This window comes from Nicotiana attenuata, chromosome 1 (genome assembly GCF_001879085.1).
Source record: "Nicotiana attenuata strain UT chromosome 1, NIATTr2, whole genome shotgun sequence".
NCBI classification, from domain to species: domain Eukaryota; kingdom Viridiplantae; phylum Streptophyta; class Magnoliopsida; order Solanales; family Solanaceae; genus Nicotiana; species Nicotiana attenuata.
Window position 1 is genome coordinate 82,046,151 of NC_031989.1, and position 26,126 is coordinate 82,072,276.

At 37.0% G+C, this 26,126-nt stretch overlaps 3 protein-coding genes across 3 annotated transcripts; 1 reads left to right on the plus strand and 2 right to left on the minus strand.

The window, feature by feature from the left end:
• LOC109229754 (signal peptidase complex-like protein DTM1) lies at window positions 19,865-21,799 on the plus strand. The gene is made up of 2 exons (XM_019395312.1): window positions 19,865-20,554; window positions 21,411-21,799. Exons 1-2 carry the CDS (start codon window positions 20,310-20,312, stop codon window positions 21,496-21,498), a joined length of 333 nt encoding a protein of 110 aa, XP_019250857.1. The 5' UTR covers window positions 19,865-20,309; the 3' UTR covers window positions 21,499-21,799.
• Window positions 20,561-25,759, minus strand: LOC109229745 (putative pentatricopeptide repeat-containing protein At1g77010, mitochondrial). The gene is made up of 5 exons (XM_019395301.1): window positions 23,335-25,759; window positions 22,903-23,025; window positions 22,302-22,582; window positions 21,921-22,137; window positions 20,561-20,783 (listed from the first exon to the last, which is right to left on the minus strand). The coding sequence occupies exon 1, from the start codon at window positions 25,449-25,451 to the stop codon at window positions 23,394-23,396; it is 2,058 nt and encodes a 685-aa protein (XP_019250846.1). The 5' UTR covers window positions 25,452-25,759; the 3' UTR covers window positions 20,561-20,783; window positions 21,921-22,137; window positions 22,302-22,582; window positions 22,903-23,025; window positions 23,335-23,393.
• Window positions 21,922-22,492, minus strand: LOC109237777 (proline--tRNA ligase, cytoplasmic-like). Its single transcript, XM_019404152.1, has 4 exons — window positions 22,426-22,492; window positions 22,302-22,363; window positions 22,072-22,137; window positions 21,922-21,996 (listed from the first exon to the last, which is right to left on the minus strand). The coding sequence occupies exons 1-4, from the start codon at window positions 22,490-22,492 to the stop codon at window positions 21,922-21,924; spliced, it is 270 nt and encodes an 89-aa protein (XP_019259697.1).

A 26,126-nucleotide genomic window follows, 5' to 3' on the forward strand; every position in this document is an offset into this window, starting at 1 on the left:
ACAATATCTCTTGGCCTTCACCTGACATCATCCTCAAACCTCTCTCTCACGGCATATTCGGATGCTAATTGGGCTGGATGTCCTGATACTCGTAGATCTACTACTGGTTTTGCTATTTTCCTTGGAGCAAATCTAATTTCTTGGAGTTGTAAGAATCAACCTATCGTTTCCCGCTCTAGCACTGAAGCTGAATACTGAGCCTTAGCTCACACTGTAGCTGAATTATCATGGCTCCAACATCTGCTTTGTGACTTTGGTAGAACGCTCTTTGATTCTCCTTTGATGCTATGTGGTAATGTTAGTGCTTTATATCTATGCACCAATCTCATTTATCATGCTCGTACTATGTATTTGGAGATTGATTTTCATTTTATTCGAGAACGTGTTGTTGCTGGTTTTATTTTGGTTCGCTGCATATCTATTGACATGGAGCTTTTAGACATTCTCACTAAAGTTTTATCTTCTCACCACCTTTCAGTTCTTCGTAACAAGCTTCACATTTCTACTAATCCATGTGTAGCTTGAGGGGGTGCGTTAATGTATTATAGTTTAGTTTGAATAGGAGACTGCAATTAGATAAAGATCAGGAGTCTTATTGTTATATCATTGAAGAGTTTGATTATCACTTGTACTCTGTATCATCTTATAAAGAGCAACACAACAAAGCACAAAGGTGCGTAGGTTATTTCTCAACACTTTAAGAGACAATTAAATATTTTGTCTTTACGGTTTACTAATACATGAGCGAAGATTAAGCCTGAATGTAACGCTGTCTAGAAAGATAACTTCCAATAGTTATATTTGTACAAATTTTGAAAGTGGGGATACAATCTAAATGATGTTAAGAGGGGGATATTTGCAATCAGTGGCGAAGTGCTAGTCAAAGAATAGTAAGTATATTTACTTTTCTGATGAGAAATAGTGTACGGGTGAAAAATACTTAAGATTTATATTTGAATATTGCTACTTAGATGTAAAAAAATATAGATAATGTAACTAAATTATAGTGAAGCATTATTTTTTCAATTGAAAAGACACCAAGGTGATTTTTTTAAAATTAGGGCTTAAACCCCGAAGGGAGCCTTTATAAAATTTCTCAACGGCCAAGGGAGAACCTAGGCCGAAGAAGGGGTTTGGAAATAGTTTTCAACCAGCAATAGATGCACCTCAATTAGAACCTCACTAGTTGTGTCATTGCCCCAAGCGCAAAGATACACCAAGGTGATTGAATCTTACTATACAAGAAAAAAGAAAAATAGAGTTCGCGATAAACCGTCGACCTAATCTCATTACGTTTAAGAAAGAGGAAATAATCATTATCTCATTACGTTTAAGAAAGAGGAAATAATCATTCTTTATACAAATGGATAATCAAAGACTAACATTAGTTTATTAAAGACCACCATGGTTAGTGAAACAAAGGAATCAAAAAGTCATTCCTAAAATTGTTGAAGATTCATCTCATGATCGTTTCTATCTTTCTTCTAATTAAGCGTTTTCTTAAAAGACACTTGTGTTTGACCCAAAAATTGCTTTTGCGAATAAACAGTTAAATTTGTATTTTTCAGGGCGCGCTACTAGGAATTTGTTTGATTCGAGATAATTATAAATAATAAATGATAATAAATAAAAAAGTGCGGAATAGATTAAATAAAATGATGAATCAGAGAAAATTCTTCTTAATTTCCGATCCCTAAGCAATATTCGATCGTGGGAGTGATTGAATTACAAAACTATTGAAAAAGAACCTAATACAAGGTGATATTTTGTATAAAGAGGGTTTTTCTTCTCTTTTCTGATGCCCTTCTCTTGAAGCGTTAGGGCGTCCTTAACAGTGGTAGATGGAGTGATATCGTTCTGATTTTCGAGCCAGTACGCCAGGGGGTTAGGTAATGGAGAGCAAAATCCTCGATAGTGGTAATCATTCCAGCATAACATTGATATCCATGATCTAGGAATGTGGTTGACTGAGTCTTCGAATATGTATGCCCACCACTCGAATGCTTGACCTTATGATGACCATTATCCCCGTATCAAGAGGGCTTGCGAAACCCGGCAGTAGGTCCCACCACTCATCTCAATCTCTGGATCTCACTTGCCACGTGGGACTTTTTGGGCGTGCCAAGTGAAGAGGGTAAGTTTTTATAATGACCCAAACCTAGGGAGGCATGGATGGCACCCGGTGGCGTACTAGCCCAAGCGAACCACATTGTAACTCTCTTTTATTCTTTGTAACTATCATGGGCCAACATGACCACAACTCGTAATGTATAACTATAAGTGGGCAAACACTGTATCAATGAACCATCTTTCTTAACACATGAATACATATGGGCCGTCAAGGCCTCTGACATACTGTACAAAATGAACCTCTATCTACAAAGCCTCTAAGATTATTTGACATCAAATGGGACAGGGTACTGGCCAACCCATAAGTCTGTAGCAAAACTCTGACATGATGACTTATAGACTCGGCTGCACTCTGAATGAGGTGGAGTCTTACTGATCCTTCGCTGAATGCTGACCTCGTCTACTATGAGGGCTCGTCAAACTGATTATCTATACCTGCAAGCATGAATGCATCGTCCCTAACAAAAAGATGTCTGTACGAATAATGTACCGAGTATGTAAGGCGGAACTGAAACATAACAGTAAGTAACATTAATTAAAGACATATAAGAGTCAACCTAAATCTCTAAAGTGCCACCGTATATGCATACTTATTATACTCATATATATAAAATGCTTCTCTTTGAGACTATTATCCATATCTTATGATGCATGACTGCCCAACTGATCAGTGGTAACTTCCCGACTGGCCGTCGCACGGTGGTAAATGTACGACCGCCCAACGATGGTAAATAATGATACATAGCTGTCCAACCGATGGTAATTGGCCGACCGGCCATAGCCCGATGGTAAATGCATGTCTGCCCAACCGGCCGTAGTACGATGGTAAATGAAGATGCATGTATCACTATACTATAAAGATTAACATCTTTATCAAATACCTTAATAGAGACTTAGGGATATGCTTATACATGCTTGAATATCACTTTACAAGAATGAATAACATAGACATCCTTAATTGCTAAGAGTAGAACCACTAATGGAATAGCATTACGTTTATGTATCGTTACTTGGATCATGCCAAAAGAAGGAACGATTAGCCTTAACATACCTGAGCCGATTCTCTTGACAATCCCTCTAACACACGTCAATTGCGACAACACGTAACGGCGGATCGAAGTAGGAAAAAATCCGTATGATGTTCTTGAGAAAGATTACACCGTACTCCTTTAGAATTTCAAAATCCCTTTGCTAATTTTCTAAGAAGTCTCTCTATGTATTGAAGTAACTTACGTTACTATCGTATATGATCTTGGATGAAATGTTCTTGGTGAAGTTTTCCATCTTTAATTAGCAAGCCTAACATCCCATCTAATGAGATAAGAAGTTTCTTTAAATAGTAGGTTGTGGGCCCCACTTCATGTGGCTTAGTTGGCCAAAGACTTCTCCAAATTTTGCCACCTTTTATGTGATTTTAAGAGTCGCCATTTAATCAAATCTTGCTTCCACGTTGGAGACTAATAAAACTTATCCAAATAAACTAATTAATTAGTTAATCTTTTACTAAAATTATTAATTACCCAATTATTTGCATATTAAGAATTATCTCAAATTACTTAAAATACTATTCATTTTTAACACACTTTATACACATTAATATTATTGTCATGTGATACCTTGTATGGTACTAGTCCATAAATACAGGGTATTATAGCTCGGACCATATTTTATCTCCAAATGTCAAACTTCAACCAACCTCATTTCTTCAACTCGTTTACCCTCTCACCTTCACGACTTTACTTATCACTTGTTATAAATATCATAAACACTTATAACCTCAAAAATAGTCTTGTCCCCATCCTAAAGTACTACTATTAAAGTATTAAAATACTAATAAAGTAAGATACCATATAAAATAAATACATACACTATTATTTCATTAAAACGTCCATGTAAAAATTTATATATTTTCTCAACTTCTAATTTTTTTTAATCTCATATAAAGAGTACAAATTTTCGTACGCTTAATTCTTAAAATGATAAAAAGATAACCTTCTTTTCTTGTGAGAAAATAATTTCTATCTTTACAATGAAGAAAATCTCATAAACTTTCTCATATTATATCTATAATTTAAAGCATATTCGAAAGTAGTAATATTAATAACTATATAAAATCATACTTTTCAAATTTTTTTACAAAAATGTTCCACTCAAATTACCATATCAAATGTATATAACAGTATCAAGGTTGTTAAACTTATGGGATCTTACAATAACATAGTCACAAATCCTCTATAATCTCATGAAGGTCGTAATCCCTTCAAGCTCATATGGATTACTACGTCTTATCCTAATATTAAAGTACGGGATGTAACAATTTTACCATACAACTTGAACATAAATAAATGATCGCATGCAAAATTAACGAACCCCCTCTGTTATCCCCTCATCTTGAGTAATCGAACATGGCATGGGCGTGATGAGGGATTTACATGATAGACCTAGGCACGACCCTATGATGACTGTGGCATCCTATTGACAAGGCTATCCGACATGGGCAAGTGTTGATAGGCATGGACTGTGGTACGGCGGCATGTGGCTTAGGTTCCAAAGCAAGACAAGACCCTTTGGATGGACATATGTTCATGGGAGAGACAAACCCCAGCTTTTCTAGTGATCGGTTGAAGCGGTGGAGATAGACTGGTTCTGTTCGGGACTATGCAAGGCTGGCCACAAAATGAAATTCGTAGCAGAAAGTTAAAGATCTGCCTAGTGCAATTACGGCAGCGGATGCATTGATGGATTTTCACCACAACCTTTACCAATTTCGGAGTGTCCTTTGGCTTTTATTTCTATGGACTTTATCAGCGAGCTTCCGAAAGTTAATGGCAAAACATCAATTATGGTGGTGGTAGACAGATTCTCAAAGTATGGAATTTTTGTTACTGCTCCAACCGTTTGTTCTTCTGAAGTAGCTACTGAATTATTCTACAAGCATGTTGTGAAACACTTTGGGGTTCTTAGGGATATTATGAGTGATCGGTATCCGAGATTTACTGGCCGATTTTGGATTGCTTTGTTCAAATTCTTGGGGATTGATTTGAAATTCTCGACTGCAAAGCACCCACAAACCGATGGGCAGACCGAGCGTATCAATCATCTGCTTGAAAAGTACTTGAGGCATTATGTGAATGCTAATCAAAGGAATTGGGTTGAGTTACTAGACAATGCACAGTTTTGTTACAACTTGCAGGTCTTCGGCAACTGAAATGAGTCCATTTGAGATTGTGTTGGGAATACAGCCTGACACACCGCTGGAAGTTGCTCAGTTGAAATCAGAGGGCAAGTGTCTTGTTGCCTATAGATATGCTCGCGACAAGCATGAGTTACTGGCTGAGGCACGAGACAACTTGAGAAGAGTGGCTAAAAGAATGAAAAGGAATGCTGATAGAAATAGGCAGCCTTTGGAGTTCAATGTTGGTAACAAGGTGTTGCTGAAGCTTACTCCACATATTTGGAAGAAAATTAGTAGCAAGATGTGTCATCGTTGGATGATTACAAAGTATGACGACCCGTTTGAAGTTGTAAAGAAGGTGGGTGAAGTGACCTACCGGCCGAATCTACCGGAACGTCTCAAAATTCACCCAACTTTTCATGTGAGTTACCTGAAATGGTTACATGAAGATGTTGAGGATCCGACAAGGGCGGTGCCAAAGTGTACTCCTCCAGTAGAGCGCAAGCAATTTGAGAAGTCTATTGAGAAGATTTTGGATCAGCATACGCTGGGTCAAAGCAAAAACAACAACCGGACAGAGTTCTTGGTTCAATGGACGGGAAAGCAGGAGTATGATGCAACTTGGGAGAAAGGACTGTCTCTATGGCAATTTCAGGATCAAAGGAAGGTGTATCTGGATTCTGCCTCGTCGAGGGCAATGAGCTCATCTGGTGGGGGAAGTTTGTTAGTCCCTCGGCTTGTTTGATCGAACATGGCATGGGCGTAATGAGGGATTTACATGATGGACCTCAGCACGACCCTATGATGACTGTGGCATCCTGTTGACAAGGTTGTCCGACATGGGCAGGTGTTGATGGTCATAGACTGTGGCACGACGGCACGTGGCTTAGGTACCAAGGCATGACAAGACCATGGCATTGGTGTGGCCATGGCAAGGCAAAGACAACGAGCAGCAAAAGCATAGGAAGGGCTGGAAAAACTAAGGCAAGCTAAGGCAGGGTGTCACAAGGCAGATGAGCGCGAACAAGGCAGTGTCATGGGCGAGCGGACATGCGGCATTGGCAGACATGCGCGCAAGGCATGATGCACATTGGCATGGCGCGAAGGCAAGACAAGGTTAGGCTTGTTGGCGCCAAAATTTGAAAAGTTACGCCCATGTGCCACGCACATGCATGCCAGTTGGGCAGTTTCCTATTTTTCAGCACGAGTGGCTATGAGGGGCTTGGGCAGTTGTCTGTTTTGAAATTCAAAATTTGAAATCCTTTGCAGTTGGGGATGTCAATTGCTAGATTAGGATAAGGCTGTGAGCCAAAAACGTTTGCCTATATATGCTTAAGCTAGGCAGACTTGTCAAGGCAGAGTGTTGGCTTTTTTTGGCTATCTTTGGCTATCTTTTTGTAAGGCTTTTGTATGTGTTTCTTTGTAGCATGAGTTTAATACAAAGTTGGGAAGTGATTCATGTATATTGTGCCTTGTGTGATTTTTGTTGTCTTTTATATTCTAATTATCAAACCAAACTTGAGGGAAAAGGAAGAGGGTTGAGTCATTGTTGTGTGACTGCCGTGCAGTGTCAAAACGGAAAAAATTGACCCTGTAACACCCTCCCCTTTTTTTTAGTTGGATCTTCATGCCGAATATTTTCAAAAAATAACACATTACGGAATTCAAATAATAAGAGGAGACCCGTGATTCTTTACTATTGAACGTGGCCTTTACAAAAAGATTCAATTAAAGCAAAACAAAAATTAAGGAGCTACAAAAGCAGCTTCATTTGCGTCAGTAATGAAGCATGTTAATTTACCTTTGCACTAAGTTTAGGAACTAAAAGAGAGTTGTATAAATTGAGATTGAAAAGCGCATGAGAGAAAAGAGAGAAGGGGCGTTGAGGCCCCTCCAATGTAACTAAAATTAGGATTAAGTACACAAAATGATTAATCCTTTAAGTCATTAACATATATCAAATTAAACAAAAATGTAATATTCCCTTTCGCAATTAGACTACCCTCACAAATGATTCTTGTTCTTTTTCTTCTTTCTTTCCTCTTTTCCTATCAATTGTTACGTTGGCGCCTAGAATGGGCAAACTAATAAATTTCAAGACATCCTTGTTAACCAAGTACCGCTTTGCTCAAAATCTTCTCAACTGATGTGTTAAGTACTATATATGTATGTACATCTGTATTTTTGGTGGGGTTATAGCATCAAAAGTTATCATCTCAACTATTTCGTTACTTTTTTGAAAAATATTTTTTATACCAAATACACCCTAATGGGCAAAGAGAAGGAAAAAAAAAAACAGTACAGTCGTATGGAGCAGGGTGGTCATGTTATATATGCGTGAGACACAATCTACTAATTAATCTATTTCTTTCCAATACCCCACTAGAAACAGATCACAATTTCATAGCATCTGTTATTTTGGCGCAAATCTTTTTGGTTCTTAAAAAGAAACAGTTCGAGAAGGTTCAATTGGCCGAAATGAATTTCAAGATTCGCAGATTTGTCGACATCAAGTTCGTAAAAAGAACCACCTGCTTTATTTTTGGTACCAACAATTAAGAATTGTTTTCCCCTACTTGCTGCGTCAAAAACTAAATCACAAGCTTCTGATAAAAAACGAGCAGTCGTAAGATGATACACACTAGCTAACAGCCCGCCAGGCGCTACATCATAGGCACATTGAGAGCGGAGATAGTTGTACCCATATACATAAAAAATGACAGCAATGGAATGCCAATCCTCGGGCTTTATTTGTAAAGTCTCTATTCCTTGGTAATCAAAGCCCAAAGATCTATGATTTAGCCCATGCTTGACTAGCCAAGCAGACAAACGACCCTGCATCTTTTTAAATTTTTAAATTGATTCAATTGTGAAATAACACGACATGTGTATTTAGGGAATAGTTTTTTCAAAGCGAATTCTCCCTAGATACATCTATTCAATTTAATTCTGAATTTTTTTTGAATATATGATATATTAATATATTAATTGTGCTAAAGATTTTCAATCTATTTTCACTAAGTAAGTCCAATAGATTTAAAACTTATTTTTTGCTAAATCAATTACGAAATATTTTTCTAAAATGCCCAATATCTGTTTTACATCTTCGCTATGAAAATGTTCAATTTTCATAAGATCTTCTTGGCTGTTATTCAAAAGGTCCAATAGAATCTTTGTTGTATTCGGCTCAATCCTTTTAGTAAAAGATTGGGCTGTTGGTTCTAAGCCATCTCTGACGATTAATCAACAATTCGAAGTGTTTTTCTTGCGTATTCTTGATAAACCAGCGTTTATATATAGATGTAGAGTTTGCTGGGTAGCTGACCCTCTTAGTCCGTTCTTGCCAGAGTGGGAGCCTGCCTAATCTTTATGTTTTATGCTTTTTAAATAAGATTTCCTCCGCTTGATGGATAACCATTTGTTACCAATGGAGAATTTCTTATCATCTTAAATTCAGGTGATTGGATTTACACCAACGGAAATCATAAACTTCATACACAATAGAGGGATATGATAGAGTTTTTTGGGTCCAAATGGGTTAGACTTGAGTAGGTTGAAAAAAGACATACAACCTTGGCAGAACGGAAGGATGAAAGCGAGTCAGTATGTTAATTCCTCATCCGCAAATCAGCCCTTCCCGTATTTTCTTTTCTCTAAGAAGTACCCCTGATCCCATTGGTAACGAGTGGGCCCAAATAATTCAATCGGGGTTGTTGCCGAACCATACCACATAGTTCCGGCAACAACAAAAGCTGCAAAAAAGAGGTCCGCTTTAAAATCGTCTGCCCTGCACCCACCCCCCGAGTATACGCTTTAACAGGAATCGCACAAGGGTAGATTAGAAACCTCTGGTAAAATGCCTAAATGGGTCTGAGGTTGAATCATTTTTTTAATCCGTTCTTTGAATGCAAAGGGCGAAGGAAAAAAAGAAATATTTTTGTCCAAAAAAAAAATAAACATGTGGTAATAATAACACGGGCAATCCAGAAATTTTTAAATTGCAACTGCTTGATAAAAAAATGAAAATAAAGACCTCTTCTGGTTTCAACAACCTCTTGTGAGTCTTCTTTTCGATTATAATCGATGGATCGACCATTTCGCTACATAAAGAATAATCGAAGGGGGTTAAATGCTAAAAAATCGATTCTAATTCTATATATTCTTCCTTATTTTTATGCCTTTATCTCAGCGAAAAGAAGCTATACAGGGGTTTTCTCGGGCCTATTCATATGGTACCTAACGTAATTCTATGATACCCGTGGGACTTCGGGGCTCTCCAACAAGGGCGTTCTAGTGCGTTGTAGATTCTTATCCAAGACTTGTATCATTTGATGATGCCATGTGAATCGCTAGAAACATGTGAAGTGTATGGCTAACCCAATAACGAAAGTTCTATTTTATTTCATTCCTATTCTCCTTTCTCAGAAAAAGGGCCTTTAACCAAAGTAAAAGATTACTTCGTTCTTGATAGTTATTACTTACTCAGTGGATAGGAACATACTCTGGATCACCAGTACTAAGTACACTATGGTTTGGGGCTTTAGCAGGTCTATTGATAGAGATTAATCGTTTTTTCCCGGATGCGTTGACATTCCCCTTTTTTTCATTCTAGTTATTGTCATGGGAAGGAATGAAGAAGATTAGAGATCCAATCAAATATTGGTGGTGAATCCCTCTCCCCCTCCATATTTCGACCCGGACGTTTTCGGGATGCCGCTAAGGGGGTGCTCTTGGCCCAGTGAATATCGCCTATTCTGGTGTTTATCAGTGGTGGTATACATCACACTAGATAGATATCATATTCATGGAATACGATTCACTTTCAAGATGCCTTGGTGGTGAAATGGTAGACACGCGAGACTCAAAATCTCGTGCTAAATAGCGTGGAGGTTCGAGTCCTCTTCAAGGCATAATATTGAGAATGCTCATTGAATGAGCATTCTCAATAAGAGAGCTCGGATCGAATCGGTATATCATCAGTTAATGAAAGAGCCCAATGCAAAAAAAATGCATGTTGGGTCTTTGAAACAGTTCAGATCATTTTAATAATAACAAGTTTGATCTGTTTTACCGAGAAGGTCTACGGTTCGAGTCCGTGCATCAAGCTGTTCGCAAGGGCCAACTTGATCCTCTTCCCCAGAGATCTCAGATGAGAGAACCCTGGGAGAGCCGCCGACTCCAACTACCGTCCATGTACGATCCATCACAAAGGATTAGTAATTGAGATTATGTAAGTTATCCAAGGGGATATTTCTGTACATAAAAGGAATTCGAATTGGGGCTTTACGTTCGTAGAAATGATCAAGAAGTACTGCCAATTGCCATTTAGCTAATAAGCCCGTGGAGATTGAGGTTCCACAAGCGGTACTTCCTGATACTGTATTTGAAGCAGTTGTTCGATTCTCTCCTTCGAATTGACGATATAGCAATTTTGCTTGGATTTATCAGTCAAAGCAGGAGACAATATACCTTGATATTCTCGATCATTCTTTGATTCAAAGCATCGTTCCATCTCAATTGAAAAAGCAAATAACGTTTCAAGAACAAATCTAGTTCTGCTTCCGTGTTGCTTTTGTATTGTTTTTTTTTTTTACCCTTCTTTGTGTCTGATTCCGCGTAATCTTTTTTAAGAGCATCTTGATCAGCTTAAGGGGAAGTTTCGCAGGTTTGTGAAGGCAGATTCTCGTCACTCAGTTTTCAGAGCTGAGCCAACCCTCGAACTGGCTCGATAAAGTCTGGGAGATTAGATAAGCTACCATTAACTACTTCATTTATGAATTTTATAGTAATAGAAATACATGTCCTACCGAGACAGAATTTGGAACTTGCTATCCTCTTGCCTAGCAGGCAAAGATTTACCTCCATGCAAAGGATGATTCATTCGGATCGACATGAGAGACCCCTTGGGGGAAAGTGAGATCACTAAATCGAATAAACTCCGATTTCATAACTAGATGGTACGTTCGACTAAGACTCAAATCTTTCTATTGTTGTCTTGGATCCACAATTAATCCTACGGATCCTTAGGATTGGTATATTCTTTTCTATCCTAACATGACCTATTTTTAACGCCTGAACCATGATATGAAATAAGTCGATAAAGCATAAATCCAATTTCAAAAATTCGAAAGCGGTAAATGCGCGATATGTGACTCACCTGAAGATCTTATTCTGCCCAGAATGTTTCAGTTTATGCTCCTACCTATTATCTGGATATACCAAGAAAGATGTACGGTCTAATGAGGCTACTATGAAATATTTACTCATGGGTGGGGCAAGCTCTTCTATTCTGGTTCATGGTTTCTCTTGGCTATATGGCTCATCCGGGGGAGAGATTGAGTCTTTTTTCAACCTACTCAAGTCTAACCCATTTGGACCTTCATTAGCAGATTCATTTTCTGTGGTTTCCCTGATCAGGTGAAAAAATACCAATCGAAGTGGAGGGTTTCTTCAAACAACAAGGGGATGGGTCAACTAACCCCGCCACCTGGATTCGAACCCTAATACTATTATTAAATAATAATAAGGGATAATTTTTTTTCGCTATCTTTTTTCGAGAACCGCCTAAATATCCAACTAAAAAGAACTAAAAAGGTGAAATAATTTTTCATTATCTCAGTTGAAGTACTGAGCCTCCCGATACCGGGAGGCTCACAATTACTAATCCTTTGTGTATCTTGGTCTTCCTAACCATCCACTCATTTTTGCTTTCAACCTCCCGTTGTGAAAATCCATCTATGGTAATAGACAGTAAAAACTCCATACAGTTGGGAAGAATTGCTCAGATACCCGTGAGTGAGGCTTATTTGGGTCGTGTTATAAATGCTCTGGCTAAACCTATTGATGGTAGAGGTGAAATTTCAGCTTCTGAATTTCGATTAATTGAATCTGCCGCCCCGGGTATTATTTTGCGTCGTTCCGTATATGAGCCTCTTCAAACCGGGCTGAACACGATACCAAGGCAAACCCATGGAAATACCCCTGTTGAAAAGAAAGATCGATTCTTTGGTATCCTTCCTTTCTTCAAATGGAACGAAAAGAGATAGAATCAGGCCGATTCCCGAAATGCCTTTCTGGATATTCCTCAATGTCCCGGCTATTCACGGAACGTGAGAAGCAGATGATTAATCATCTGTTTCCGGAAGAAATCGAAGAATTTCTTGGGAATCCTACAAGATCCGTTCGTTCTTTTTTCTCTGATAGATGGTCAGAACTTCATCGGTTCGAATCCTACTGAGAGGTCCACTAGAGATCAGAAATTAATCACTTGAAAAGTCTGTTTTAAATTGTCAAGTTGCAAATAGTTAGTTACTAAGATCTAATTATGAGTTATTAAATGGTAAGATGAATAAAAATCTTAGTTGATCCATGATTTATGTTTCATCTTTCCTTTCCTTTCGTTTGTTTCGAGAAATCTATCGATCAATTCCGATTCTTATTATGGGCGAACGACGGGAATTGAATCCGCGCATGGTGGATTCACAATCCACTGCCTTGATCCACTTGACTACATCCGCCCCCTCGCCTACTTACATTCCGTGTTTACATTAATTAGTTAAATTAGAAAACAAAAGATTGACAATAGTTTAGTTATATATGATTATGGATCTCGAGTTAGAGCTTAGGTATAAAGTTTCCTTTATTACAAAGTGTTTTTTCTGAAGCATATTCAAATTAATCAACCTTAAAACAGGTATCGGGAAACCAAAAAACAGAGCTATGTAATTTTGGACATGGTGTGTACCCATTGATACAAAGGTCCAAAATATAACTGATTGGCATCACATGCTAAAAGAGTTGGAACACCAAAAGTATTCGGCCCCTCCATGTGCACTACCTCCTTCATCTTCACTCCTCACTCATCGCCAGCTTATATATATTTAACTTAACAAAAAGATGCACCTTTTTAATTTCTTATACACTATCTTAACTCAACCTTTAAAATTAAATCACAACTAAACAAAAAAATTCATTACTAATCTTATTTAGCTATGAATAGGCGACAGAAATTCTAAAACTAACAACGAAATTCATAGGTAGTTTCATTTTTCGAAGTGAATAGAACACTAAAGAAAGTAATCTTACAGTAAGAATCACTAGCATCTCCAACAATAATCGAAACTAAATACAATAGATCTAACTAGGAATCGGGAACATATGAATGCACTTAATTATTCTATCATATTGAAGCAACTTATACAGTGTGTTGAAATTATACAACTTGTGAGATAAAAACTAAGGCAACTACTACAAACACTGCAATGTTGAGATAAATTGTTAGAGAAATAGAAAGAGCAGAAGAAACAGGTGAAAAAGCAGAAGGTGCAAGAGCAGCAGAATCAGGGCCAATAGGGAACATTTCATCATCTGGATTTTTGCTAGGGTTTGAAGGAATAGTTGGCACAGAAGAAACAGGAGGTACAACCCCACCAGGAGAAGGCAAGAGAGGTGCAATATCTGGAGATATCTCTGAAAATGGAGATGAGGCCACTTCCACTGGTGGATTTGCAATAAACTCTACTGGGGTTGCTGATATTAATCTAGCCATAATAAATATTGTTGCTACAACAACAAAGCAAAAGTTGCTGCCCATTCTCACAACTTGAATTCAATTCAATTCTTTTCTCTTACTAATGATGAAGAAATCAATATCACATACCCTTTTTCTTTCTTTCTTGGAGAAAGATTTATTGATTTAAGGGGGGCTATGATTAAAGGTGACCAAAAGGTTTGACAATTTATATGAATTGTGTGAGTGGTATGTTATATGTGTACAGGTTGGCATGTTAGGAAGTAGACAAAAATTCTCTCGGTGATTATGATATTTTATTATTTTAACTACTTTGTTTAAATTATTACATGCTTTTATCTAAAGGGTCTTTTATATAGGTTCTGATCTGGGATCCTCTCAAAGTTTATTATTGGGCAGTGGGCTCTATTGCTTTTCTATTGTATCACTGTTGGACTTCTGCTGTCTCAAGTACATAGAATTAGCAAAATATTAGTTTCAAATAGTTGATGTTTTATAAAAACAAAAGCATTCAGTTTGAAGTATTACCTTCTTTTTCAAATAGGTAAAATGTTAATTAAGTAAAACGTTTAAAAGATATAAATAACAATTTAGACATATATTTGTGTGATTAAAACTATGAAAGTCGTACGAAATCCTTAAAAGATAAATACTACGAATCAAAAATAATTTTAACAATTAAAATAAGTGGGAAAAAAGCCTGGGTGATTGGTGGCAAAAAGTGTGGAATGCCACGAACGCGTAGAGTCTTTTGTGTTGGTGTAATTTTATTCATCGCAAACGCGATGGATTTTCCGCGTTTGCGTAAGAGGATACCAAGGCAGAAGTATAAAGTACTCTATTTCGAAGGTTCCGGTCATTTTTATATTTTTGAAGGTATGGAGCTCGGATTGAGACGATTCTTGAAGCAATTTTCACCATGTGGATTGGGGATAAGTATTCTCTACTCATTTCTGATTTTGTAGCATGAATCTATCTTCGTTTTTGACATTTGATTGAGAGCTCCAAACGAGAAAATTGGGAGTTTTAGCCTAAAGTTTCATAATGTGAATTTTTGAGTTTTGAACATCGATTTGGGGTCGGATTTGAGTGAAACTAGTATGGTTGGACTCGTAATTGAATGAGTTATCGGATTTTGTAAGTTTCATCGGGTTCTGAGGCGCGGACCCGGGTTTTGACTTTTTGGCCGATTTTGGGCTTTTGATTAAAGATTCGACCTTTATCAATTGGGTTTGCTTCCTTTGCCATTGTTTGATGTATTTGAGTTGCTTTTGGCTAGTTTTGAACCGTTCAGAGGCCGGTACGCGCGAGATGGCATTTTTGGAGCATCGCTTGGCTTGCTCGGTATTGGAATTTGCTTGTTCGAGGTAAGTAACTCTTCTAAACTTAGTGCTGAGGGTATGAAACCCCGAATTATGCATTATGTATTTGGTGTTGAGGTGACGCACAAGCTAGGTGACAGGCGTGTGGGCGTGCACCGTGTGAATTGTGACTTCGTTATTTCTGTGGTACTGTGTAGTGATCGTATTTGTAACCATGAAATCTCTTGGTATTAGAGCCATTGAGCTGTGACCCATGTTAGAAACCATGTCTAGGCTACATGCTTATCCTTTTGGGAGCCACTAAGGTCATTTATGTTGTTGAGTTACCAGCTTACATTGCATTTACATACTCAGTCATACGTATTCATATGTATATCATATCTCAGTTGCTGTTGCCATTTATTGATATATCACATCATTATTTTTGGGCTGATTTTTTATGACATTGAGAGCCCGAGAGATCAGAGAGATTGATGACTAAGTGAGGCTGAGGGCCTGATGGTGATGCGATCGGGCTGCACGCCGCAGCATGTTTTATTGACTTATGATGGGAGCGGGCTGCACGCCGCAATATGTTTTACTGATTTATGCCCTGATTGGCTTGTTATAGCGCTTGGGCTGAAGGAGCCCCTCCGGAGTCCGTACACACTCCCAGTGAGCGCAGGTACCTACTAAGTGCGAGTGCCGAGTGTCGAGTGCCGAGTGATTTGGAGGACTGAGTGACTGTGAGGACTGAGTGGCTGTGGGGACTGAGTGACTGGGAGGAGTGAATTGATACTCTGAGAATATGCATATGGTTTTATCACTGAGTTGCATCGCATTTGACATGCACAATTGACATACAGGCATAGAGATGCATTTTCCTCATGGTATACGGTATCACGTCATTCATGACTTTTTACACATATTGACATATAGGCATAGAGATATATTTTCCTCATGCCATTTGAAAATGAAGCATTTACCGTGGAAAGCTTTTGGAAAAAATTACAATTTTCGAACTTCTTCATATTTTTGATAATTTCGGTAAAAGACTTGGATTTTCACTGATATACTTGAAAAGCGGAACTATTTTCGGGAACTATGAATAAGTTGAGCTTGTTATCTTTGCGTTAGCTCTTTTATTACTTGCTTTACGTTGTTATGAAATGTTGTTGGCTATTGGATGTTGGACCCGACCTTTTTTCAGCTCGTCACTACTCTCGACCTAAGGTTAAGTTTGTTACTTATCGACTACATGGGGTCGGTTGTATTCATAGTATACTTCTGCACCTTGCGTGCAGATGTTGGTTGTTGATGTTGCTGTGTTCGATGAGAGCTGGATTAGAAGATATACTTGTGTTCCGGTTGTAGTTGCCTCTTGTTCATGGTAGCCTTGGATTATTGAAATCTGTTTATGTACATTTTGAACAGATGATGTATTTATTTCATACCAACTTTGTAAACTCTAATCTTAGAAACTCATGATTCGTACTACCAATCTTTGGGGGAATGTATCACATTTAGATATTTCTTTACTTAATTGCTTTACTAAATTGCTATTGGAACGTGTTAGTTGTTAATTGGCTTAGCTAGCGGGTTGGGTTAGCTGTCATCACAACTAGTTGGATTTTGGGTCATGACAAAGAAAGATTTAACTTTTTCTTTCCAAATTTGCCCTTAGAGTAAAGAGCCTAGGAGTAGTTTGTTATATTTTCAATGATCAAATTAAGGTTAATATGATCAATTTTATTGTTAATTAATGCTAAAAGGTAAAATCATTAATATGTATAATATGAAAAGAGCTAAAAAATCACTTAAAATGAAGCGAAAGAAGTAATTAAATTATTTATATAATTTAAATGCAGGGAACGTCATAAAAGAGATGTAACTGATTTCGAATATTCAAAGATAACATAAATGAAAGAGAGTAATTGTAAATTTTATACTTTATGCATGGTGGAGCGTGGGCACTCGGTATGAGTGGCTGGATGATGATGAGTATATAAATCAATAAAGACCAAAAAATAATAAATAACAAGATATATTAGATAAAATCTATGAAAAAATTAAAGATGTAGAGGACGACGGTAAAGAAGACAACGTACAGGGACGATTTGGTTTCGTTGGTCTCTCATATATATATATATATATATATATATATATATATATATATATATATATATATATATATATATATATATTTAAGTACCAAATCAATGTTAGTGATTTTCCAAAGTCAAGGGCTAAAATTAGGGGTGTTAAATGGGCGAGTTGAGCCGATTTTGGGGAGGTCAAAATAGGCTGAGTCAATAAATGATTTGTCCTAAAGTTACTTCTAAAATTTGGATCATAACCCAACCCGTCTAACTCTTACCAAACTTATTTTCTTATGAATTGTATAAGTACTAAATAATACTTCTTTTCTTTTGTTATGGTCATATATAACGTATAAAACAAACAAACAAAAAATTATTTCTAAGATATTTTTGCAAAGTTATTCATGAATTAATTTGGGGGCATTTGCATCTATACCCGCTTTTTGGGTCACGTTTTAACTTGTGCCCGCTTTGCAAAAAAAAGTTGCAAGCGTACCCGCTTTTTCGCGTAGCTTCAGCATACGGGGCTGAAGTAGCAAAGACAATCACGCAAAACTTCAGCATTCTAGTAGACGGGCCTGAAGTAGCAAGTGTGCTGAACCAAGTGTGCTGAAGTTTTTGTTTGTAATCGCTGAATTTAAGCATAGTAACTGAAGTTTTGTTCTCTATTTGCTTAAGTTTTTGTTTGTAATTGTTGAACTTAAGCATAGTAGCTGAAGTTTTGTTCTCTATTTGCTGAAGCTTAAGCATAGTAGCTGAAGTTTTGTTATCTATTTGCTGAAGTTTTTGTTTGTAATTGTTGATCTTAAGCATAGTAGCTGAAGTTTGTTCTCTATTTGCTAAAGTTTTTGTTTGTAATTGCACTAAATAAGCTGAAGTTTTTTTGTCCTGGATTCTTTAGTTTTGTCATTAAGCTTTTTCAAAAACTTCAGCAGAAGATGCTGAAGTTATTTAGTTCATTTATAAAAACTTCAGTACTAAATAAGCTGAAATTTTTTTATCCTGGATAAGCTTTTTCAAAAATTTCAGCAGAAGCTGCTGAAGTTATTTAGTTCATTTGTAAAAACGTCAGCACTAAAAGCTGAAGTATTTTTTTGTCCTGGATTCATTAGTTTTGTTATAAAGCTTTTTCAAAAACTTCTGCAGAAGATGCTGAAGTTATTTAGTTCATTTGTAAAATCTTCAGCACTAAATAAGCTGAAGTTTTTTTGTGCTGGATTCATTAGTTTTGTCATAAAGCTTGTTCTTCAGCAGAAGATGCTGAAGTTATTTAGTTCATTTGTAAAAACTTCAGCACTAAATAAGCTGAAGTTTTTTGGTCCTGAGATATAGTGGAAACATTTTGTTATGGTGGAGAGTGGGGAGTGAAAAGACCAATGCAGCAGAGAACGTTTCATTAGTTTTGTTATAATCAGACTACTATAAAATAATCAGATTGCCAACAGTATCTAAATCATAAAATTTTGGAAACAAATAAACGTGAAAAGAACAGAATTATCATGAAAAGAATCACTAAGTGTGACCTTAAACTTCCCGTACGTGAAAATATTCACAAATTATTGTCTACTAACTTATGTAATTATTTATAATTTATTTTTAAATAATCTGATAAACATACTTATGGCAATCATCCCATGAACTGAAGTTTCATAGCAGCACCAACAGCAGCAGAAGAAAGAAGAAGAAGAAGAAGAAGAAGAAGAAGAAGAAGAAGGAGGAGGAGGAGAAGGAGAAGAAGAAGAAGGAGAAGAAATCGAAGGAGAAGGAAGAGGAGAAAGGGGGCTGAAGTTGTTTTAAAAGTGACTACAAGTTAAAACTTTTTAAAAAAATGGGTATAGGTTAAATGGGGGCGACCAAATAGGGCGCCCCATGCAATTTTTACGATTGGATGGGTCATTTGGGCTTGGGCCAAATTTGACAGCCCTAGCTAAAACTAAGCCAGCGTACTTAAAAGCCGCAACATTTGGCTTTTGGGACTTGAGTTCACTTTGAATCAATTACCTATTTCAGACTAGGTATTTTCTTCTCTTCGTAATTTTCACTTTAGTAAATAATGATCTGAGAAGTACATAATACTCTAAATTGATAGTGTCAAAATTTACTCGTTACAGGTATACTACATCTCATTTCGTTCCATAGATGTGAGGATTTTCCCTTACTGTCTATATATAAGGTTATAGACGATCTCAATAGGAGACTTTGATTGGTATCTCTCTTACAAAGCGTAGTTGGTCAATTCAATTATTCTAATATAGTTGGCTATCGTGAAAGGATGAAATAAAAAGTGGACATCTTACTAAAAAGAAAAAGGTGAACGAGTTAGCAACTAGCTTAATTTGGATCATAACAGTGAGAGTTGTAATGCTAATGAAGATATGTTCAACCTGCAAACTACTTAATTTGGACTCTTTAATTAGATGTCTTAGTGCGTTTTAAGCTTAATTAATTCAGGCGAAAGATAAGAAATTTTCTAGATATGATTATTGAATTTTCTTGGTCCCTTAGGAATCTGGCCCCTATATTCCGTGACAAAAGAAGATTTGTCTGAATGAACAAAATTTAACTTGCAAACTATACCACGTAAATTGTAATAATGTAAAGTATTGAGGAGAATGTCTAAAACAGGATTATATTGTACTTGTATACAGATAAGGAAAAGAAGAAAAAGATATTCAGATTAATTGCCAGTTTATTTGATATACAAATTATACCAACTCAGAAATGCAGTGTAATAAATGCAGTCTCAACCAACTCCCTCGTTTAGCTATATCCAGCAATAATCACTCAGTCGGTATGTTCCACAGCAATATCTTATCTCCTCTGTGAAAAATCATCATCTTCTTCCTCCTCTTATTCTTTGCCTTACGCAATAACTGCAGTGAGAAATATTCAAGACAGAGCTAAAAGTAGTACTTAGTAGAAACACAGGTCCCAAAGGTTGCTTTACTAAGCAAGATAAGGCAAGAAGCAAGGTCATAGCAGTTGCACGAAAAGTCGTCACACCTTAGCATAACTGTTTTCTTGCTCATTAGCGCTGTTTTCTGAAAGAGGAGGCGGAGCTTGAAGTATTTAGCATGATGAACAACGAGACCATTTTTCAGGCATCGATGAGCTGCTTGGCAGCAATTATAGTGTTGATTGGTCTCTGCACTCGGTCTTTCTACAAGATGGTGGCAACATACTTGTTTGGAATGCTGGCTATATGTGGTGTTATTTTACCTGATTGGGAATTCTTTGACCGTAGTGTCTCACATTGGTGCACCCCTGTCACTGTGAATGACTTCACCAACAAATCTCCCGGGCCCTTCACTTCTACCAGGTGATATGTTCTCCCTTTCTGTTTTTGTATTCGCTGTAAAAGATATATAGTAGTACTACTTTTGCCCTCTAGAGGTACTTATGAAAGTACTAAAAATTTTGAACTTGTTGAATTTATAATTTGAGGGCATGCTCAAACTTGATCAATCACTTATACCACGACCAAATCTGCGAAAACATTGAGGCCATGCATTTGAGGTAGAACCTTGGAAGTGAAGTATGGATATGGTCTGCGAAAAAAAATTGAGGCCTCAATATATTTCTCTATTACGTAATAACACGTGTTATCGATTAACTATGGTAAAAAAGTGAACACTGCCCTAACTCAACCCTAAAAAGTTAGTTCTTGGGGTTAAGTTAAACTCGATATTGTTTTTTTATCATGGTATCAAAGTTAGAATTCCTATTTTTGGTTTATCCAATGTTGGACATTGACGTTATACTGTTCGCGCTCTAAATATCTAGCCCCCAACGTGATGGGGGGAGGTTTGGAGCATCCCCGTTAAACCTATTTTTATCTTCTTGACATGATATAAGAGCCAAAACTAATCATATTCTTGGTTTACTCAAGTTTTGTACGTGAGGGAGGTGTTAAATATCTTTGGGTGAGAGAATGGGTTATCTCCTTATATATTCTCGGACAATTTTCACCTCATAAGCTAGCTTTGAGGGTTAAGTTAGTCCCAAATTCAGTTATTTGATAACTACAAAACTGTCCACCTGAAAAAGAGTAAATAGAAATACAAATTACCCTGCAGCATGACCTCTAAGTTATGAGATCACACTTTTTTGCAATTCGGTCGAAATTCATTCGCTGTAACACATTTTCTTAACTGTTGAATGTTGACTATCTGCAGGTTTAAATTCTACCCAGTCAGATCGGTGGTTTACGCAATAGTTTATGGATTCGGTCTTTACAGGTGGTGGATTTATATATCAAGCTAAAAATGAAAGCAAGCAGTAATGAATTGTCATTGTAGCAGTTGTGGCATACTGCATCATATATTAACTCAGAAATCGTCTATGTCCGTCTTACTGTATTATGTGTGTGTGTGCGTACGCATCTTTGCCAGTGTGTGTATGATAAGCATCATATGATCAAAATACTGCAAGTTCATCGCTACAGAAATATTTGCATTTCATCCAAAGAAAAGATATGTGAGATTTGCATTCATATTTTTCAATTTATTCTGTATGCTACATTATGAAAGTGCTAGGAAACTAGTAGTATCTTTTGAAGTTTGAACAGGGACTAAGAATCTCAAGGAAACTCTAGATTTGATTCGGCACCCTAAATATTTTCTAATGATTCAGGATTACATTAATTGGCGTTCTCAGAATCACATAATCCAAGCCAATATGCATACCTCATAACCACCAAGGAGCCAAGACCAATATCTTTTTGTTCAGTGCTTCCACAAATTCATCCCAGGTTCTTTCAACCTGAAGGCAAGCATCTCGCTTTTATTTTCCAACAGCAAATAGATTTTATTGGACAGAGGCGAGGATATCTTTTACTTGTTCGACTAGATTAGCCACACAAATATCTGTTTTGGCTGCAATGTGGTGTCGAACAGCTCTTACCTGTGAAAGTTATTACAAAGCATAAGTAAATATATAGCATCAAGTTCGGTATCCAAAAATAACAATTTAACAACAAAAAACGGATTATTTCTGTTCTCCTGTCTTATTTGACTTTCTTAAACAACTGGCAAGTAGAAAGAAAGGGCAGAAACTACAACTCCTACCTGGTTGTTTGCAAGGCCGTTTGGTCCAAGTTCAATCATCTTAAGAGGAACCCCCCTCCATTCTACCAGTGAATATTTCCATCCAGTTAAGAGTTGTCTCTTAAGTCTGCCTTAGCATGAATACCTGATACATTCAAGTTTTTAACCATGGCAACACAAGCATCAAAGATCCCTTTAGTGTCAGCATCCATTGAAGGGAATAGGAGCAACAATTACATGAGTTGCTGCTACTATACGAGGTAAGACCAGGCTTTTATCATCCCCATGATCACTACGCCAATCTGTCACCACACCAGAAAAGAAGTGAAAATTAGCTTGAACACCAAAGTTGAAAAATATAAAGACAGTCTATAAATAGCTCCGTATTCCTAACGTTCTGGTCGTATAGGCACATGAGTCCTGCGAGACCATAGACTTCTCTCCCTTCTCATTTTCAAAATTCATTTAAACTTTTTGCAAAATTCTGGCCTAAAAAATGTGAAGTAGCACCTTGGATGCCATGGGCAGTATTAGGAATAAAAGCCTGCCAATAATGAATGACAGATAGAAACACCGTTAAGAACTGCCAAACCACGTGTATGACTGAAACAGTCTAGGATACCTCAACTGTAGTCGTATAGAGTCCCCCGGCAAATTTCTGAAACTCATTTTTATCTCCCTTAGTGATGGGAACAGCTAAGAACTCCTCATCTATGCATCTAGACAATTCCAAGATTTCAAGAACCTGAAATAGTAATATGATCAATTCTTATAGAAAGATATTAATTCATATGAGCAAATATATTCTACGAACTTGAACGAAAAAGCTGGAAGCTGACAGTGGCAAGTCTTTTATGGGCTAAATCAAGGCATCTCAGATTCAAACAGCAAAATCTCGGAAAAGCCCTTCTAAGTTCTAATGGGATGTGCTTAGAAAATAATGCAATAAGATTAGAAGAAAAACATCGCTACAAGAAGATGCACAAGCCAGAAAGAAACCAATTAATAGTTTTAACTGATATTAAAGTGGGTGGCTAAAAAATAAAAAACTAACCTCACAGCACTTCTCCCACTGCTATAATAACTATCCAGAGACCTGAACCTATGCGCTTCTTACATATCACTCCAACTTCGACCAGAACTTTTATAGATTTTCTTTTCTGTCATCAGCCTCCGGACAAAAGCAGATCTTTCCCAGTCCTCAGATGTAGCAAATATGTTTGATAACTGCACAAAAGCACCTGAATTCTCAGGATCAAGCTCTATAATGCGTTTGGCCACCAGCTCTCCTAGTATCTTATTACCATGAGCTACACATCCTCTCAAAATGGATAACCACATGCCTGAATCTGCCTCAAATGGCATCTTTTCAATTAGGTTTACTGCTTCTTCAGGACATCCTGCTCGTGCATAAAGATCTACCATACAGGAGTAATGTTCAATCCCTGGATCAATGTGGTAATCATAATTCATTGAATAAAACCATCTTTTTCCCTCTTCCAGTAGACCACAATGATCACAGGCAGACAAGACTCCAATAAATGTGATATTTGTTGGCAAAACACCTGCACTTCTCATTTCGTGGAATAGATTTAATGCTTCATTTCCATAACCGTTTGTAGCATAACCCATCAACATAGAATTCCATGAAACCTCGTCGGATCTCATCATTTGGTTAAAGAGCTTCCTGGCATCAGTAACAAAACCACACTTGCAGTAAAGATCAATCAAGGAGGTAGAAATTATTTTATCACAATCAATACCGATGATAACAGCTCTGGCAAAAATCTGTTCACCAAGTTCAACTGATGCAATGCTTGCACAGGCACTGATCACACTTGAAAAACTAAATTTGTCCATCTTAAAATCCATCCTATTCATCCTGCAGAAAAGATCCAGTGCTTCAACTGGACAACCATTTTGACTAAGACCAATTAACATGGAATTCCAAGATATTAAGCTCTTATAGGGCATTGACTCAAATAATTGTCTCGCGTCTTCAATTCTGTAGCAACTAAAATAAATGGTAATCATAGAATTTAGCAAGACCGTGTCATGTATTTTGAGTTCATTAAAAACATTGGCAGCTTCATCAGGACGTCCACATTTAGCATATGTGTCAACTAGAGCACTAGCAACGATAAGATCATCTAGCAGTCCAAACTTACAACCATAAGCATGCATTTGCAAACAATTTTTAAGGGAATGTGCACTAGCACATGCATTCAATACACTAGCTAATGTAGAGGAATCCGCTATAACTCCCTCTCTGTGCATCTCCTCAAAAAGCAATAATGCCTCTGACACTTTATCGCTTGCCACGTACCCTGCTATCATGGAATTCCATAATACAATACAAGGATCAGTTATAAGATTGAAGATCTTTCTAGCATCATCCATTCTACCACAGTTTGAATATGCTGATATCAATGCTGACAAGGAAAAGTTATCAGGGTTCTGCATTCTGTTTAAAATGTAACTCGCGCTATCCAAATCACCACCCTTTCCATACATGTTAACTAAAGAACTTGCCAACACATAATCAACTTCAACTTCATCGACTATAGTACGAGCATGAATTTGCTTCCCTAAATCGACAGCTCTCGTGTCAGCACAAGCCCCTAATGCAGTTGCCAAAACAAACGAATCTATACGTGATGTACCACACATTTCATGAAAATCCCAGTCTATAAACTCCTTAAATAAGCATAAAGCCACACCAGGGAACCCCGTTTTAGCATACCCATGAATAAGTGAATTCCAAACTATTTCGTTCTTACGTGGCATTTCATGCAATAGTCTTCTAGCAACACCCAACTCCTCAGCTTTGACAAGGCCAAGAATGACTACATTCCAAGAAAATTCATTCTTGGAAGGCATCGAACGAAACAAGTCCAGAGAGTTGTTTGTATTTCCCCATTTCATGTACCCTTCAATCATGGTATTCCAAGTGAAGCAATTTCTCTGAGACATTTCGTCGAACAGTAATTTTGCATCGGTCATTTGTCCACACTTAGCGTACATCTGAAGAAGGCGATTGGCTATTGTGAGAGCAGAGTTGAGGATGCCTCTTTTGAGGAAAACAAGATGGAGTTGCTTCCCCTTTGGAAGAGATTGGCGGGTGTTGATTGTATTGAGCAGTCGAGCGCAGGATTGCAAGTCTAGCTCCATCTAAGGATATGAGACTCTCTATTATTCTTTCTTCCTTTGGAGGTGCATCAAAACTTTCATCCAAATACCCATCCTCCAACCTATTAGTAATTACTCAAAGATGTCATATAAACATCCGAATTTTTCTTATCAAAATGTTTAGTTTTTGCTTAAACAATTCCAGGTGTGTGTAGTTTTTATGGAAATTCCAAAAATATGCAAAACAAACTGGGGTACTGTTTTTAGTGACACGGCCTTAGAGCTAAATCACACTCTCCAAATTATCCATCTATCTATTATAATTAAAAGGAGAAGAAAAAGGATTCTCATTTAGCCAAGTGGAATCATCATAATATGCCTTTGGCACTTTAAGACAATCCTCCAAAAAAATAGGAGCTATAAACTATTTTTTTTTAAAAAAACTCCTTCACAATTTCAGATTTCTTTATTCTTAAGAAATTAAATACTTCGTTTTTAAAAAATTCACTAATTTTAAAATATATATTTTTTAATCTTTAACTTTATAAATTTATTTTATTTAGATTATTATTTAAAAATTAAAAATTGCACATTTTAAAACATAAATTGTTTACTCTTTAACTTTGAACCGTGAAGACCGGACTTTTTTTATATTATTGAAAGGAGAGAAAAAAGTCCCCTCCTTAACTCAAGTGGCAGCGTTTTATATATATATAT